Raw genomic sequence first — 18,978 nt, 5'->3', positions numbered from 1 at the left:
TCTTCAACTGAGGATCGCCGCTCGCCGAGTCCCTCTCTCTCCCGTGCACCTGAACCAGTTCATAGTGCGCCTTCATTGCAATCTGACCATATACTACAACTACTGCAACACTTTTATTCAAATATAAAAGGATTGACAGATCAAAACGCTTCCATCCCTATTCCCCATCTACCTTTTTCCTTCCCTTTTTATCTTAGTTCGTTAAGTTGCATGTTTTCTTTTTATCTTTGATTCACATTTTTCATTCCGTTTCATTAATAGGTTAGGCTGTGACTGATATATGTGTGTGTTTACTAAATAAATTTGTTGTCTATAAATTCAATTTCTGCCAAATAATTTGTGTTTACTGAGTGGATTAGTATTAACTTAACTCTTTGACCGCCAGACGTTTTCAGAAAAGGGATGCCGTGGGTGCCAGCCGATTTAAGCATTTTGACTGATCTTTCAAGGTCCACAGAAAATTTTGTGTTCGGACTATGGAAACACAGATACTGTACTACCAAATGAAAGACTGAACTCTCATCTTTCATCAGAAAAAAAGTTTCAGTAATCAACAATAGAAAATAGGTTAGTTTCACCCAAAATGCTCTGTTTTGAACCAAAATACGTAGAAATCAAGCTTTTTGTGAAACGATATTATTTCTTGCACTCTAGTGAATTTTTTTTCCCATGAATGATGCCACAAACACCTAAACAGTGCTTTACTTCTATAAAACACTACCACCAACAATGAAAAAGTGCTTTTTGATAGCAAAATAAGTTTATTTACATTCAACAGTGTAACAATTTGGCAAACTATTTACAAACGTGTGCAACTATTTACAATTGTGTGGATGTTTCAACTACACAATTTTTCTTTTTGTGTGGTATATGTGTAACACTCCCCTGCGTGCAAGGGGACACAGCAGGATTGGCACCACAGATTAGTTTCACTGCAATTGCCCCTTCGCGTGCAGACCCTACACTTTCTTGCCGGCCATCTCGGATAAACTCCAAAAAGTGTTGGCACTTCCCAGGATTTTTTGTTTTGTGCAGGATATATGCATTGAACATGCATATTTGAAATAGATAGGCAACACATTTTTTGTGCCATTTCAATGTTTTCCGTGTGAATGGGTGGTAAGAGATGTTCTGATCCATCTTATCCACTCCATTCATGGTGGCATTGTAGTCCAGAACCAGTGTCTTCTCCGTGATCAGACTGTACCCACTCCTCCGATGAATATGTATTGGACTCAGGGTACTCTCCATCGTCCGATTGAACGTCCGCCTGTGCAGAAGTGCTCGGTTGTGCACCACGTTTTCTGGCGTTAGCATCGCTAGCCGGTGAGGCTTTACGACGTGGTTGAAGCCGCCACGTCAACGCTTCAACTTCGGCGTCAACCTCGGAGTCACCATCATCATCATCAATGCGCTCTTTAGCACTGGTCGATGCTTTTCGTCTTTGAAAAAAATGCTCAAGCGTGAGCCGCTTGCAACCGGTCGCCATTTTCGCTTCCTCAGCCATTCTCCCCTCAACACTCTAGCTCCACCTCACGTCTTCTACTACTGACTCCTACCCGATCTTGTCCAAAGAGAGTCATCGCTGCCATCTAGTGCCCATAAATAGTCATTATACTAACTCGATCTGCTTGATACTTTGAGCACAGCTGGCCAAGGCTTTCCTCCACCCGTTTCCATTAAAAAACATAGTTAACGTCTTTTAACGTTTTTGGCGGCACTCATTTGGATTTTACTAAACGTTATTAAACGTTTTTGGCGGTCAAAGAGTTAAGGCAACCCAAATAATCGCTACACAGGTTATTTACAATAGGCACAATAAATAGTCTACCACACAAAATTTCAAGCGGTCTAAACTGCCCTGTTTCTTATACAATTCTCATATACATTTTAACTAAATCCAAACTATCTGACATAATCTTCATACCTCGGTCATTTATTTATTTTTATTTTTTCTCTTAACAATGTGACTTACAAAGTGACTTTCATTCGTTACTCCAAATACCTAATATGCCATATAGAGACATGATAATTTACACCATGCTTTTGCCATAATAATAACATCCAGTTGTTTTGCTGGAACAATTTCATCTCATTTTAAAATTTTAAAATCATCAATTAGTACTTGGTAATATTCACATTATATTATTGTTCATCACTGGGTTAACATCCTTTAAAAAAAATAAATAAATAAAAAAATAACCAAGATTATAAAAAGCAACTGCATAACTGCAAAAACAATAGGGACAGGGTAGCCGTCGCTGCTTGGTCCTTAATTTGCGAAAGAACACTGTAGTTTACATGTCTTGGAGGGGCAGAATTTTTAAGTCTGTCCATAGTAAACTCACAGGCAGGCATTTTCAAAACTATTTGTATTATAATACATTTTATTACATTTTCCCAAAGGTTTATGTAAACCACGATGCATAATAATCATCTTGTAAACAATGAATATACAATACGGCCTTAGTTCTACTCCATGTTTTCTAAACAAAATTGAGGTCGTAATATCAGCAATCAACTGTCTACTCAAATGGTTTTCTAATATTTTAATAAAGCCAATACTGCCATTGTTCAATTTCATTTACAAACTGCATTTTTCACATTCATCTATTCATTACAATTCGTCAGATATTGTCATCATCATCGGTATCTCATAATTCAATTTCAGGAGTGGCCTTGTTATCTTACTATAATTAGCAACCCAATGCAGTTAATTGTGCAGCCCCAAAATCAAACTGTGGGTGTTATTATGGGACTGCTGCGTAGCAAAGCAGTAGCAGAGCTACTGCTTGCGAAGCTAAGCAGGCACATATTACTATCCTAGAAAAATGGGTTTATTATATTATCTTCCACGGATTTTTCCACAAAAATGCGGCCCGTACCGTAAAACGCTCCGGCACAAATGAGGTATCAAACGATGCGGCTCAATCTGACTTGCATTACTTTTCTTGGAATTCCGAGTTACCATGGCGACGCAATTCCGAAACAACTCAGAAAAAAAGTGCCATTGGAATGAATGGGAAAGGGGGGGGAAAACATCCCAAATCAAGTACCTTTTTCCAAGCCACGCTACACGCGCATACATTAACCGACCAATATTATTTTTAGCTCATTTTGTTGCAATTTTTCCCATCTTTAGCTAATTTTTTTTAAGGATTGTAAGCTCTCCCTCCTGTGCGGGTTCAAAGAGAGTAAACGAAATGGAGAAAAATAGCCTTTTAACATTGGTGTGTGTTGCGTCTGCTAGAGTGAAAGCAATCAGCGTCAGAGTGAAGAGAGAGAAAAAATAATTTCGAAAAATCTCACTTCAAATCGTCACCATGGCCACAATCTGTTCTCACTAAACATCAAATTTGCACATTTTGTAGTCACAAGGGTCTTCTTTCAGACAAACTCACTTTTGTTTGGCAAAGGTGTCATTAAGTACCTTTTTTTTCACTTTAAGCGAGGAAAAGTCAGACTTTTTCGGCCATTAAACCCATGTTATTTTGTCGCCTTTTTCTCTTAATTTTTTTTAAATCACAAGTTTTCAACCTGCTCAAATTTGGTTATTTTTCATCCGATTACAAAAATGAGAACATGCTCTCGTTACGCAAACCCTTGCCGTTCTAACGAGACATTTTTGGAATCTACATCTTGAACCATTAAGTCATGAGAGCCTTTTGTTCGAGGTGTGCGCTTTCTCATACATTCCAGTTGAATGTGTGTGCGTGATGTGTTCAACAAGTTAAAATCAAATGTGTGTGCGTGAATGTTTCTTAAAGCGACAGTAAGATACTTTTAGTTTATGTTGATTATGGTTAACTTCCACATTTTTTTTCAAAGATAAAGAACAACATTATTTTTTTTGTTTTTAAATGCAATGGAATGGACTGCTATTTAAATAGTGCTTTTTTAGCTATACTGCCTGGTCTCTCATTTCTGCATAGCAACTGCCCCAGCCAATCATCTCTCTCACCATTGAACTCAACTCACCCCCTTTTTTTCTATATGCACTCAATGCTTGGCCTATGTACGACTACTACTATTGCAAATACTATTACTAGTGTACACTAGTATATCCTCCCCGCCCACCCAGGGCGGCAAAGATTAGTCTTCAGAAAAGTAAATCCAAAGGAGGTCGAGAGGCAACAAATTTTATCAACTACTATATAGCTAATCAGCTACAATATATCATTCTATGGGCACAACCCAACAGAGATACTAACTGTTGGCTGTAACTAGAACAGTAATAACCTCAGACTATTAGATTTACGCTTTATTATATCGATTAAGCGACACAATTGTTTTAAAAACCCAATGATTTCCGCCACCCTGACTGCCTGGTGGAAGGCACTAGAAATTACAAAAGCCCAATTAAAGCCCTGCGGTCTTTCTCCCATATGGCATAATCCCAATTTTCAATTTAACAACCAATCGTTTTATTTAGGTGTGTGGGAGCAGAAAGGAATTACACATCTCCACCATCGTTTATCCGATTTTTTACATTATCTGCAAGTTAAAAGTATGATAAAGAAACAAATTCCAACACTTCGGGGTACGCTCCAACCGCCTGTTTTAGCTAAAGATATTACAAAACTTTCTCTGACAACAATAAAAAAAAACTTTCCGCTATCTTGGACCGTAGGATACCTTTATCTCCAAACTTGCTAGATCACCTAACAACAACTGACTTACCACGTAAATATTTTCAATCTACACTTGTAGCCCTTACTATCGCTAAAAAAAAATTCTTGTTAACTGGAAAAATAAACAAACTCTAAATAACTGAATATGGTCTAACCTCCTCATAAATCACATTTTAATGGAAAAAATATCTGCCTCGAATAAAAACCAAATACCAAAATTTATAGAAACATGGTTTTACGTATATAGAATATTTAAATCTATATCTGGTTACTTAATTCTGCCTGTTAGCGAGAGCCACCACATCGCAATAACTTGTATTGCTTTTTCTGTATTTGGCAATTTGTAACTAATGGTTGTGTTTTTATAGTCAGGAACCCAGTTACTGCCAGCAGGATCGAGCAGACTACATCAAATGACACCTTACAGTCACCAACTCCTCAAGATTCACTTCCAATGGGCACTAAGGGTTAATATTCGGAATCACTGCATGCCAGTGGGTTAACTTTATATGTGCTGTCCACCCTGGGCTGAGCGTGGGCGGCTCTGCCCCTCGGTTGGCTGCTTGGTAGCGGCTGCGTCTTGGCCGTTCCCTGGGTCTCTTGGGGGGTGCTGCATTGCGGTGCTCTTCCTGGTGCCCGGGGCGGTGCCGCCCCAGCGCGTCCGTCGCTCCGTGCCCGGCAACGCGGTTTAGGGCAGGTGGGTCTCCGGGGTGCCCTGTGGTCCCCTTCCCCCTCCCCCTTGCCGCCTCTCCCTACTCGCCTCGCCTCTCCCTGCCCGTCCTCCGCCTCTCTGTCCCTTCTCCCTCGTCACCCTTCCTCCTCCTCCCCCCTCTCTCTGCTGCCCTCCCGCTGAGCCTTGCCCTTCTTGTCGTCTCCTCCCCCAATACCACCCCCCTCTCCTGTCCACCTTCCTCCCCCTCCTATGGCCCAGGGGAAATCGTCAATGGTCGTTGCATCGGTGGAGGCTGATGTCTGTGGATCTTACTCTGCTTCATCTATCCTTCCTTCCTTTCCTCAGTCTCTCCTTTGGTCTCTTGAGGTCTCCTTAATTTGTTGGAATTTAGATGTTTCTGGGGTTGGTGAAAGACTCTGGTTGGTAACCCGGTGGGGAGTAGGTAGTGTCTGGTCGCTGCTGGATTTCACTTTCCTTTCTTTGATCCTTCCTCGGGTCTCCTGACAACCTCACGACTATAGCTGGATTCTGAAGTATTCGGTTTAGGTGAAGGGTATGGGATTTTTAATAGGTTTCAGGTGAATTAATGAGCACAAACTCACACGCACGCACCTATACACACACGCACAAGAAAAATGAATGGATGGATGTATTCAAAGGTGGCAGTGCCTAAACCGGAAGTGGGTGTGGTTTGGGAATGGTATGGGATTTTAATAGGTTTTAGGTGAATTAATGAGTACACACTCACACGCACGCACACATGCTCATTCTCACCCACATACAAAATTAAAAATAAATTTAAAAAAAATTAAAAATTAAAAAAGAGAGCAATGTTGATGACATGTCAAATCGGTAAAATTACCAAATGAACAATACTGAGCTATTGGAAAAAACAAAAAAAACAAACAAGCAGTGCTGCGGTCCCCCATATGTATCCCCGCCGCGCCACCACGGACCCCCCCCCCCCCCCTATTTTTTTTTATTTATGCACCACATACACTCACTGACACGTCTGGGAAGCAGGTGGATCGGGAAGCAGGTGGATCGGAGCGGGGGGGGGGGGGTATCATTTCCCTCTGCTCCATCTCACCTGCTTCCAATTTTAATGCACACACGCACCCACTTGTATACATCCACGGTGTCGGCGAGCTGGCGAACGCAGTAACATGGTTAGCTTTCACTAGGTACGCTGGCGTGACGACCGGGGCCTTTCCCCGCTGGGCCTGGGGTTCAAGGGTACCGCCCGTCTCCCAGTGCTCCCATCTCCCCTTCCACCCCACCACGTGGCTGGAGGTGGGGTGGGCGCGGGTGCCCTCGCCGCTCCGCTGTCTGGCCCCACTCAAACTTCAAAAGAATATCTTAATAAAAATCATAACATGTGCAGAACTCATTTTGTTCCTTTCACTTAAAACATTGGTGTCATCTAAATCCTCATCATATTGTCCTGTCATTTTGTAATTATTTTATTTTATTTTTTTAAATATACATATGTCCAGCTATCAGACCCGTGTTGTCAATTATTATTGCTAATGAAAACATTATACAACATCCTTGAATTCAGTATCACCTCCACAATTATTTAAAACTTTTAAATAAAATTATTTATTTAAATACCATGTATTTGTTAAATAAACAAATAAAATATTCCTATCATAAAGCATAACACACAGACTTTATAGATTTATATATATTTTTTAATTATTTTAAACACAAATCATAGACTTCTGTCAACAATATCAATACCACGTAACATCCTCTTTTAATCAAAAAACATATTAACGGTATAATCATCAATACAACAATATAATCCATAATTAAGTGTTGTCCATAAAATGCAAAGTTCCAATGTCCTCGTTAAGTTGCAGGTAGTAATCATCAAATTTTTTATTTAGATTTTTTCTTGTCTTTTTGAGAGGGAGAGGTTACCAGCACATCACCTCTATATTTGCCAATCAGCAACATGTGTTATTTTCCTGTACTTTACCCATTGAGTGTATATGTAATATCCAGTGTTCGTGCTTCAGTGAGCATTATCCAGTGTTTTCGCACTGATGTGTGTCTATTGTCCAATGTTCGTAATCCAGTGTGTGCAATGTCCATTGTTTCTGTACATATTGTTCAGTGTTAGTAATTCAGCCAGTTGTCTCTCTTCCCCCTCAAGATGGCGCCAAAAGCAAAAAATAAAAAACAAAAGACAGCCGAGAGTGAGTCCTATAGCATCTTACCCTCCCGTTTGATTAAGGGGAGGGAATCGTTGTCTCCTCGATTTGTTCCTTCCAACACTTCATGCACAATTGACAGCCTGAATTTCACAGCGGTGGAGGAACCTTGTGGGGGAGCGTGCTCCCATCCTCCTCACAGACTGACTTGGTCAGGTTCACAGCTAGACAAGTTGCTTGTCTTTCCCCTCTCTGACCTTGATTTGATCAGGCTTCTCTCTGCAACCAGACAAGCTGTTAGTCAATGGTACCTGTCTTGCCGTGCGATAGGTGAATCCAGGAGGGTCGTTCAGCGATCTTCACAGCCTTTGGGGTCGTCAACAACACTTACATGGACCTTCCCACCTCGGGATGGACCTTTGACCAAAACCAAGTCACTAACCTTGGTGGGAGGTTGGCCCTTCTGCAGAGGCAGAGAGTCAATTTTTCACTTTCTTGCCAGTTAACAATCTCCTCATATAGTCACTTAAATCAATGTCTTTCATCTGCTCATCTTAAAAGGTTATTTACAATAAGCATGTTAAATAATCCATCACACAAAATTCCAAGCGGGCTAAACTGCCATGTTTCTTTTATAATTCTCATATACATTTTAACTAAATCTTAAACTTAAACTTCATACCTCGGTCATGTATTTATTTTTTTCTAATGTGACTTACAAAGTGACTTTCATTCATTACTCCAAATAACTAATATGCCATATAGACATGATATATTTACACCATACTTTTGCCATAATAACGTCCAGTTGTTTTGCTTGAACAATTTTAATTCATTTTAAAATCAATCAGTACTTGGTAATATTCACATTGTATTACATTTGTTTAATTCAATAAAATCCGTCACTCTAACAAAAACATCGAATCACAAAAATTTTAAAAACATAAAAAAATAAATACATCAAATTTATATGTAGTAAGTGTTGTTACCATGTTTACCAATATATGTTGAGACATTCATGGCTCCCAACTCAAAATTATTATCCAAATCCACTGAAACAAACTTTCACTACATAATGCATATAATTCCAACATAAATTATAATAACTTCTTAATATTTACAAAAGCTTTTCGTGTGGTGTGTTCCCTCATTTATCACTGGGTTAACATCCTTTTTTTTTTTTATTACACGGTTTTACAAAAATCCACAAAATCAACAAGATTATAAAAAGCAATGGCATAATTACAAAAACAGTCTTAGAGGGGCAGAATTTTGAGGTCTTCCCATAGTAGACTCATAGGCAGGCATGTTTCAAAACTAAGTGTATTATATACTACATGTAGCTAAGTTTAATGTAATACATTTTTCCAAAGTTATATGTAGTTATAATAAAGCCACAATCATTTTGTAAACAATGAATACCGGTATATGATACTGACTTAAGTTCTACTTCATGTTTTCTAAACAAAACTGAGGTCGTAACCATATCAGCAATAAACTGTCTGTTCAAATGGCTTTCCAATAAAGCCAATACTACCATTGTTCAATTTAATTTACAAACTGCATTTTTCACATTCATCTATACATTACAATTTATCAGACATTGCCATCTGTGTGTCAATTCAATTTCATAAGTGGCATTGTTATCTTAGCATAATTAGCGCCCCAACTCAAGCAATAATTGCACAGCCCTAAAATCAACCCGTGGGTGTTATTCTATTTTAAAATAGCATAATCAAAAACATCAAAAGCTCACAACAGGTCACAATACCACCCATGGGTTTAAGATATCATTTAGTGTTTTTGTTTAAAATCTTAGGGCCGACAAGATTCCTTCTTTTCTCGTTGGGTCTCCATAATAACCACTTTACAGTCAAAACATAACCTAAATATTTGTTACGTTTGGCGTATATCCTATACATATGTATTTACCCCATATTTATTCTTGCTAAGTTTGTGAAGCATTTATTTTGTGAAGGGTAGTATGACCCATGCCCCTGTCGTCTTCCTTGACAAGAACAAGAGCTGTGGACTTCTTGCAGGGATGGCGTCGGGAATGTTTTACGATTAAGGCTTAACCTTAAAACATGTCTGCATTGTATAAAAGTCAGGGCTGCGAGTTTGTGTTTAGAGTGTCAAGAGGAGATGTCTCTTCGGCGTGTAAAAGAATATAAATATTTTGTCCTTCTTTCAGATTGTTGTCAATTAAATATTTCAGGTTGCCTAATTCAGCCCTTGTGCTTTACAACAGTTCAGAACAACATATCCTTTTATAAGAGGTTACATGAGGACATATGAAACCATGGTTATGTTCTATTCAGGCAGCAATGGAACTAAAATTACTTATGAATCGGCGGTAGAAGTTTTCAAATCCCAAGAATTGTTGGACTTTCTTGCGTGTCACAGGGATGGACCATTGTTGTATCGCACTGACCTTTTGCACTCTCCCAGGGCCACCACGAAACCCAGGAAGGAGATGGTTCCTCGATAAAATTCGCTTTTTTCTGCTTTGACGTAGAGTTTGTGTTCAGGAGACTCTGTAAAACTTTCGTAAACATGCATTTGATGAGTAATCAAGTCAGGAGAATAAATGAGGATGTCATCAAGGTACACATAGACAAAGTGATCTATGAAATCCCTCAACACGTCATTAATCATGGGTTGGAATACATTTTGTCGTTAATCATGGCTTGGAATACAGCAGGGGCCTTTGTGACGAGACGAGGCGAGGCGAGGCGAGGCGAGGCGAGGCGAGGCGAGGCGAGGCGAGGCAAAAGGAACATGGCTGTGAAAATTTGCTTCTGTAGACCCTAGGGTAACACATCAACAAATGACAGGGGAGACCCAGACTATTTAACAGCTGGGGTTAACAAGGCACAGGTGGGAACCATCAGGGATAACAACATACAAGGAAGGGCAAGCAAACTGAAACGAGATGAGTCAGACTTCAAAATAAAACAGGGAATGGCTCGGATAACGAAAACAAAGACAGACAGACCACACCACCGTGTAACACTTACTTTAAAATCAAGTACAAGACAGGGTTATTATAGTTATGTAATTTTTATTTTAGTTAGTTTTTATTTCGTTTTGAGTTTTTATTTTATTTTTATTTTTTTATTTAGTTTTAAATTGTTAGGGTGGTTCTATTAGTTTTTATTAGTTTTTTTTAAATGCTTAGTTTTATTTAGTTTCAGTATATTTTCATTGTTTTTTTTAAGTGTGTATTACTTGTGCGCAATATTTAATAAACACCATGTTAAAATAAAAAAAGTAACCCATTGCTTATCTAGCATTGCATCTCGGCTGAGTTACATGAAAAAGCAGGCAAGCCGAGCCATTGGAGCCAAAAGTCAAGCAGGCAAATTTGTGGCCGAGGAGCGACGTCATCTCAAGGTGCTTTTCTATTGGCTGCTGCTAGATGACATCATTTCTGTGTGACACACTTTCAAACATCCTTATTCCGGTTAAATAAATATACTTAAAATCAAATTTGAAATCATCCCCAAAGGCTCATGTATTAAATTAATTACCAAAGACTAAAATAAAGGACATTTGCCATAATTATAGTTAGCTTTTGTTAGTTTTGTAAAGATAAACTGTAGTTTCAGTTAGTCTTCGTTTTTATTTTATTTTGTTATCGAAAATGTTTTTTGAATTTTAGCTTTAGCTTTTTCGTTAACTAAAATAACCTTGGTGCCCACCTGGCTACTATAAAACTAAACTAGAGAATTTAGTTAGTGTGCAACCATTGGCTAATCTAATCAGCGAAGGGAGGGAGTACCAGCCAATTTAGAGGCAGAGGAGGGTCTGTCACTGCTGAACGGTGCACATCGGGGGATTTAGGAGTGGATATACGCAATGCTGACAGAAAAAGAAGTGGGCATACTCAATGCTGGCTGAAAAAGAAGTGGGTATACTCCGTATACCCGCATATACTCTGGACTACACCACTGATACTGGCCATGGTAAAGTTGAGCGGTCACAAACATTTTTGCAGGAAATTGCTCAAGAGCTGATAAAGTCTGCATGGGAGTACAGAAAAGAGATGCTCATTTTCTGGTTTGAGGACAAAAACTCCATGGAGAGTCTTCCATTTCTTCCATAAGTGCATGAAGGTGACAGGAGCCCAACAACGTCAGAATGAAGTTGACTTCTTTCTGAATATTTCTGCCAGACGTACATTTATATTCTGAATAACAGCCTTTAAAGAACAATCATTTGGAGTAAGAAATAATAAAGGATATATTTGGATGTGTAAAGGACAACATTTCTGTCAAAGTTGGAACTATTATTTTCTAACTTCCTCTTTGGGCGGAAGTTTATTATGAAGGAATGCGGAAAGGGAGAATGTCGTAGGAGATGTCAAATTGGGAGCGAGACGTTTGAAGAGTTAAAAAAAAGGTTTCTCGCACTACGAATCCCGCATTTTAAGATACTTAGCCCGGTTGAAAGTGGCAACAAGGTAAAGAATTTAGCAATAAATAGATTTATGTTTGTGTTTACCTTTTGAGTTTAATTACCCTGAATTTATCTGATAGAGAAAATGTGAACATGTCTGATTGACGGCGTCATGTTTGTTTTATTTTCCAGCTCTTACGGTGTAAGAGGTTTGTGCATGAGATATAAAAGGATAATTAAAAAGGAAACTACAGACCACCAATAAAGCTTCATTATTTCAACCGACGCATCAGGATGTTTAAAATAAACAGATTTCATTAATTGAAAACAGTATTAGGTAGGGATGCACCAAAATGGAAATTGGACGGGCAGGGGTAGGTGTTGGGAATTTTTTGATTGCGTCATCAAAACATCTTGTTGCTGTTTTTTTTCTCCAACGTAAAACTGGTAATGTGGAAGTTTTGAATGGGGAAAATAAAAAAATAATACTGAATTGGAAAATGTACAAATGTTACATTTAGGGTTGAATGGATTAGTAAACACAATGTATTATGCAATAGTCAATACCTTCATTATGATTGTAATTCGCTCTGAATTTCACAGGCAACAATACGTGCCATTGCTGGGGTTAACGGCGTGCCCATAGTAAAGCAGAGGAAATTTACCAAAAGGGACCACAATATTACTGAAGGTAAGAGGGTTAATAATACTAAACAATTTTCATTATATATTTTTAGGGCTATGTAGGAACTATGCATGATTCATAGATCATGTCTCTGTCATTGGCAGTGAACGGACCCTTCAGTGTGAGGAACTTGAAAGGGGAATGTCCGAAGAGAGCATGGAAAGATTGAGGGAATGGAGAGAGAAATTTAGAAGAGCGCTCGCTTCAGAATATTTTTTTGAGAAGACTGTAGTGTGTGTGTGTGTGTGTGTGTGTGTGTGTGTGTGTGTGTGTGTGTGTGTGTGGTTATCGTTCAATAAAGTGTTTTATATGCTAAATGGCTGCTTTTTTATATAGCGCTATAATTACGCCATATGGTGCCCAAAGCGCTTCACAAAGACTGACATTCACCCATTCACACACCAATGGTCGGCTGCTGCCACACAGGTGGGAGCAAATCGGGGTTCAGTGTCTCACTCAAGGACACTTGGACATGGTCACCAGGGGGGAGGATTGAACCAATAACCTCACGGATGGGAGACGTCCACTTTGCCACCACGACCACTGAGCTGTTGCACTGTTCTTTGTGCATTTTTGTGCACCGCCCATACTGCAAAGGCCACAGGTTCTGTGGGCATTAAATGTTTTAGGCATCAGTAAATGTAGGCTACTCAAATGCATCAATGTTGGTCAAGAAATTGGAAAAAAATGATGAATGTTTAGGCTAATGTAACTGTCTTTTGCCTAAATCCGAAACTAATGATGTGCTGTAGTTTACTTCAGTTCGTTCACTTATGAGACAAAAAAGTAATTTTATCAAATCTTCATGTATGTTGGGCCCCTCAGACGGTGGACTTTTTATTTTTATGATTGTTTTATTTTATTTAGTGTTTTTTTTTTAAATTGGTTTTACTGTTTGATACTTTTTTAGCATATTGTCTTTATTGTTGTGTTTTATGTTGTACCCACTGTAGCCAGAGGTGGGTAGTAACGAGTTACATTTACTCCGTTACATTTACTTAAGTAAGTTTTTGGAAAAAAATTACTTCTAAGAGTAGTTTTACCACACAATACTTTTTACTTTTACTTGAGTAGATGTGTGAAGAAGAAACGCTACTCTTACTCCGCTACATTGGGCTCACTAGAGTCGTTACCCGCCGCCCCATTCATGTATTAGATTTACCGTATTTTCACGTAAGTGCGCCACTTGACAGCATTTCTGCGGACACATTGAGGCGCAATTCTCGTAATGTCCCGTCTCGCGCGATCTTGCAGTTTTGTAGGAGCTGCTCATGATGTTTACAGAAGACAGACGCCCGGAGTTGTTAATATTACTTTAAAAACATCTCCCTCCCCTCATCTGACGGGTTCGGCCATTTGTTTTTTTTTCTCTGGAGAGTTCAGTATTGTTCATTCGGTAATTTTGCCGATTTGACATGTCATCATCATTGCTCTCTTTCTTTCTTTTTTTTTTTTGTATGTGTATGTGCGTGCGTGTGTGCGTGCGTGCGAGTGTGTGTGTATTTATTAGTTCACCTAAAACCTATTAAAAAATCCCATACCGTTCACCTAAACTGAACACTTCCAGCCAGAGTCGTGAGGCCATCAGGAGACCCGAGGAAGGACCAAAGAAAAGAAAGGAAAGTGAAATCCAGCACCGACCAGACACCCATCACCAGGCCACCAACCAGAGTCCTTCACCAACCCCAGAGACATCTAAATTCCAACAAATCAGGGAGACCTCAAGAGACCAAAGGAGAGACTGAGGAAAGGAAGGAAGGACAGACGAAGCAGAGTGAGATCCACAGACACCAGCCTCCACCGATTCAATGACCTGAGGAAGAAGCAGATTGTGTCTGAGTTTCGATAGATGCTGGTGTGCTGGATCTGGCATGCATGAAAATCTCCACCAAAGAGGGGAGCCGTCGACCCCTGCCAGGACAGAGCAAGCGCAACACCTCAGGGAACCCCCAGGCCGCGGCAGCGCCAAAGGACAACCCAGCCACCCCCCCCCCCCCAACCAACCGGCAGCCCCCCAGCTCCCGACCCCCAGATCCCGGGGATCCCCCGCACCCAGGCATCGGCGCCGAGTTTGTGACTGTTGCGTGCAGTGCTTACACTAAGAAGAGTTCTATGTGATGCTTGGGTAAATCGTCGCACGTTTGTTTGACTCGGTGACGGGCAGAAGAGAGCCATTGTGCGCATGAGCCAACCTTGCAAAGCATTCAGGGTTATGTAATGATTTACATTCAATAGCGATTATTGTTCATCATCTTTGTTGTAATAAAAAAATGATGTTATTTAAAATCAAATAAAACAACAAAGAACATACATTTCAACAATAAATAACAAAATGTATACAGTGCATGTATTTGTATAATGATACATGTAATATTAGCATTATATCGTTGTGATATTATTTTTATTTGTTTTGTTCCAGGTTTATGACCTGTGGTCTTATGTTCAATAAACAAACAAAGACCAACACGAGCCATAACAATGTGTGTGTCCTACTGAGCCTATTCAGAGGGCTAAAATAAAAATATCTGAACACTTGGGCTAACGTGTCTGCGTGCACTGTTGTTCGAGCTCAAAAAGTTATTATTCTATTTTATGATTTGAAGATGCCAGCATTTCCACATAATTTTATGTTTTTGTCTGTCTGATGCTTTGTTTTTAAAAGTAAATCAGACTTCATGTTCAAGCAGTTACTCAGTACTTGAGTATTAATTTCAGCTAATACTTTTTTACTTGTACTTGAGTGATTTATTTAATGACTACTTTTTACTTTTACTTGAGTCATATTATTTTGAAGTAACGCTACTCTTAAGTAAAATGTTTGGCTACTCTACCCACCTCTGACTGTAGCACTTTGAGGTTTGATTTTAAATGTAAAGTGTATTAAAAATAAAATGTATTATTATTATTATTATTATTATTATTATTATTATACTTTTTCATATGTATACTTTTGTGTATTTAAACATTAATTTGAAATATATAGTTATTTTTAAGTTATTTTGTTAGACTCACATTGGCTTAGATTAAAAAGTTAACTGACCTAATTATACTTTAAAAACATACACAAATTTAAATATAAATATACATCTATGTTTGACTATATTTCGCTGTTATTTAACTAAAATCTTTGCTGGCGCTTTCGTTCGAGATCAAGAGCCTCTGTTAATCTATGTATGCATGAGCGTTATTTTTTATTTTATTTTTGAAATTGAATAAACTTCTACTACTTTTGTTTTGGAATTAATCCGAGCTTCCGCTATCGAGCTCGCATTAGCGGTGATAGCTCCAGGCTGCAGGAATACACTCCGAACGTCACGTCATAATTCTTGCCTTTTTGACTTCACCCATGGCAACAAAAATAAAACAAACCCGGACGCTTGCTGTAATTTCTCGTCGACAGGAAGATGGACAAATTTACTCAGGCACAAAGAAGAGTTTTTATCAACGATATCGACTCATTCACATCTAAATGTATTGCAAAGGTAAAACCTTTTGGGATGAGTAATTCAAACGTCGTCGGGAAATGTGTGTCGTGAACGTGTTTCTTCTGACAGTGTCTTTCTAAACATACGGTTGAAGCTGATTGCTCGGCTGAGAAAGAGAGTGGGTTATCTAAATCAAGCGACACTGGGTCGCAAAGTTACAAGGTCGTTGGAACGATTTCAGATGTTTTGGAGGAGATCACACCGTATGTGTTGGAAGCATACACTGTAAGTACCGACTTAAGTTCAACACAAAATAATAAACCCAGAAACTGAAAAAGTGACTTAAATAAACCTATTTCTATTTTTTATATTGCAAGCGACCAAGTAGGGAAAACATTCTTCAAAAACTGATGGAATGTGACATCATCATCTATAACATTACTCAGCATCCTGAGCAGGTAGAGGAAGCCCGCTGGGCAGTTACAGGTAGGCATATATATATATATATATATATATATATATATATATATATATATATATATACACGATCCGTGACACAAATCCGTGATCTGATCCGAAACGTGACTTTTGTGATCCGTTGCACCACTAATAGAGATATAATACTTTACTATGTATTTGTTTCCATTAAACCAGGACGCAATCCTTATCTTGTATAAATGACTGGACTGGCAGCTTTATTTTAAAGCCAGCAAGCGTTGCCTCGCTCTGGTGCACAGAGTAGCATGGATGTAATGGTGGAGTAAACAAGTTACAAGCAAGCTAAGATGTTAACGCTATTTTAATGTTTGTTTTAATAGGCATTGATGTCTGACTGACATACATGCCTCTACCCTGGGCCCGTTTTTTCTTCTCCCCCTTTCACCGCTTTCTTAATGCACCACCTGAGGGCGTGGACCTTTTCATTGCAAATTATAATTTTTTTTGCCCTGCAATTTGGCGCCCCCTCTACTAGATGGCGCCCTAGGTGACCGTCTAGTTCGCTTGTCCGGGCCTGAGCATATGTACATGAAATTCATATAGGCATACACCATATTACATTTATGAAACATATGCTTGCAGGCACTTGAAAATCCACCCTACTCCACTGAACACAGCATTTGAGTGTATGCGAACAGTACAACATTGAAATTGTTATTAGAATAAAAATCCAGTCTTAAAAATAATTCACACAATTGATTGCACAGCACCTGGAAAGGCTAAGCAAAATTACAAGAGTTGTTTTCTGTTTTGTGTAATTGCAGCCCTCCATGCCGAAAAAAATAATTTTCAGCAGCAAAAGACGTTTATCCTCATCTCTACAGTGATGACTTGGGCGTGCAGTGAGCCAATCAATTCGGTAGGTATTTTGTAAACCGTTCTTATGTCTGCTCTCCACGTAATACAGAGGAAACTGAAGCTGCGAGCAGCTATAAAGGGCCTCACGACCCCGGTCATGTTGGGGTAGTGGCACGTAACCCTCTAAAATATCAATGTTTTTGCCAGGCCTGATGTGTGTGCCAAGTTTCATGTTTTCACCCAGGCAGCACCATGGCAACAGCCTAAACATCACCCTAATCATGACTAGATAAAACACCCAGAATTCCGAAGTAAAATTAAAATGGCGGCCTTCCTGTTGACTCTTTTTTTAAAAACTTTTTTGTAGGTCTTAGCTGTTACATACGTCTCCCAATTAATAGTAAAAAACAATGTTTTAGCTCTAGGTGAAACGTACAACCAGACATGCTTTGCTAAAACATTTCTAGGGGCACTACTGAGTCATTTGAAAGAAAACAAACAGTAGGGCCGAGTAGAGTTTTAAGATCCTGTTGAAAAGTGTCAGTAGACCTTGGGACCCTCAGGCAGTCAGGGAGAGCGTTCCACAGCCTGGGAGGCACCGGTGAGAGTGTGGAGCTTGGTTTTATGGACTTGAAGGAAGTTCAAAGATATAGAATGGAGGTTTCTTGCCTTGGGTATAAGTTTTTTGAGGTATTGGGGGCGTGACCGGGTGGGGAGGGAAACCTTGAACTCAATTCTGAGGGACACCGGGAGCCAGTGCAGTAATTTCAGGATGGGGGTGTTGGATGAGACCATGGACGTTAAAAGACGTCATCCAATTTTTTTAATTATTTTTTTGGAAACGGGTGAAGGAAAGCCTTGGCCAGCTGCTATGAAAGTTTCAAGCAGATCTAGTTAGCCTAATGACTATTTTTGGCCCCTAGATGGCAGCAATGACTCTCTTTTGACAAGATTGGGTAGGCGTCAGTAGAAGACGTGAGGCGGAGCTAGAGGGGACAATGGCTGGGGAAGGGAAGAAAACATGGCGACCGGTAGCAAGCAGCTTACGGTCGAGCAGTTTTTTTCAAAGACGAAAAGCATCGACCAACGCTAAAGAGCACATTGATGACGACGATGATCATCATCGATGATGATGATGGTGACTCCGAGGTTGGAAGCAGTGACGCGGCAGTAGAAGACGTGAGGCGGAGCGAGATGGCTGAGGAAGCAAACAATGGTGACCGGTTGCAGGCAGCTTACACTTGGGAATTTTTTTCAAAGACGAAAGGCATCGACCAACACTAAAGAGCACATTGATGACGACGATGATCATCATCGATGATGATGATGGTGACTCAGAGGTTGACGCTGAAGTTGCAAGCGTTGACGCGGCGGCTATGACGACGTCATAAAGGTTCACGGGCTAGCGATGCTAACACCGGAAAACGCGGAGCACAACCGAGCACGCTCAGGCGGACATTCAATCGGACGGCGGAGAGTGCCCCGAGTCCAATGCATATTCATCGGAGGAGTGGGTATAGTCTGCTACTTGCTATTCCCCGGAAAAAAAGGCCGTCAAGAAAGTGTAACGTCTGCACGCGAAAGGAGCCATCGCAAGTGAAACTAATCTGTTGTGCAAATCCTGCTGCGTCTCCTTGCACGCATGGGAGCGTTACAAAAAGAAAAACTGTATTTGAAACATCCACATAATTGTAAATAGTACCACAGT

At 39.7% G+C, this 18,978-nt stretch overlaps 1 protein-coding gene and 2 long non-coding RNA genes across 28 annotated transcripts in view; 2 read left to right on the top strand and 1 right to left on the bottom strand.

Moving 5' to 3' along the window:
• Positions 1 to 6,986: 6,986 nt before the first annotated feature.
• On the bottom strand, positions 6,987 to 10,262 carry LOC144062648 (uncharacterized). Of its 2 annotated transcripts, XR_013296429.1 has the most exons (4): positions 10,134 to 10,262; positions 9,898 to 10,008; positions 7,855 to 7,926; positions 6,987 to 7,742 (listed from the first exon to the last, which is right to left on the bottom strand). It is a non-coding gene; the product is annotated as an uncharacterized LOC144062648 (long non-coding RNA). The 2 variants fall into 2 exon arrangements; XR_013296428.1 differs by having other exon boundaries at positions 6,987 to 7,926.
• A 1,538-nt stretch (positions 10,263 to 11,800) lies between these two features.
• On the top strand, positions 11,801 to 14,811 carry LOC144061138 (uncharacterized). The gene is made up of 3 exons (XR_013296090.1): positions 11,801 to 11,928; positions 12,468 to 12,555; positions 12,654 to 14,811. It is a non-coding gene; the product is annotated as an uncharacterized LOC144061138 (long non-coding RNA).
• A 1,004-nt stretch (positions 14,812 to 15,815) lies between these two features.
• ak7b (adenylate kinase 7b) overlaps positions 15,816 to 18,978 on the top strand; it is a 157,022-nt gene continuing 153,859 nt past the window's right edge. For 18 of the 25 annotated variants that reach the window (XM_077555289.1, XM_077555284.1, XM_077555288.1 and 15 more), the window contains exons 1-4: positions 15,816 to 16,031; positions 16,104 to 16,259; positions 16,352 to 16,460; positions 17,237 to 17,331. In XM_077555289.1, the coding sequence (XP_077411415.1) occupies positions 15,954 to 16,031; positions 16,104 to 16,259; positions 16,352 to 16,460; positions 17,237 to 17,331 (438 nt within the window). In that variant the 5' untranslated portion in view covers positions 15,816 to 15,953. Of the gene's footprint in view, positions 16,032 to 16,103; positions 16,260 to 16,351; positions 16,461 to 17,236; positions 17,332 to 18,978 lie in introns of those variants that run through there. The other 7 variants (XM_077555308.1, XM_077555304.1, XM_077555307.1 and 4 more) reach the window with 4 other exon arrangements.

The sequence above is a fragment of the Vanacampus margaritifer genome, chromosome 1, assembly GCF_051991255.1.
Source record: "Vanacampus margaritifer isolate UIUO_Vmar chromosome 1, RoL_Vmar_1.0, whole genome shotgun sequence".
In the NCBI taxonomy this organism is placed as follows: domain Eukaryota; kingdom Metazoa; phylum Chordata; class Actinopteri; order Syngnathiformes; family Syngnathidae; genus Vanacampus; species Vanacampus margaritifer.
The sequence above is the reverse complement of the archived record's forward strand: the minus strand, read 5'-3'. Positions and strand labels throughout refer to the sequence as shown.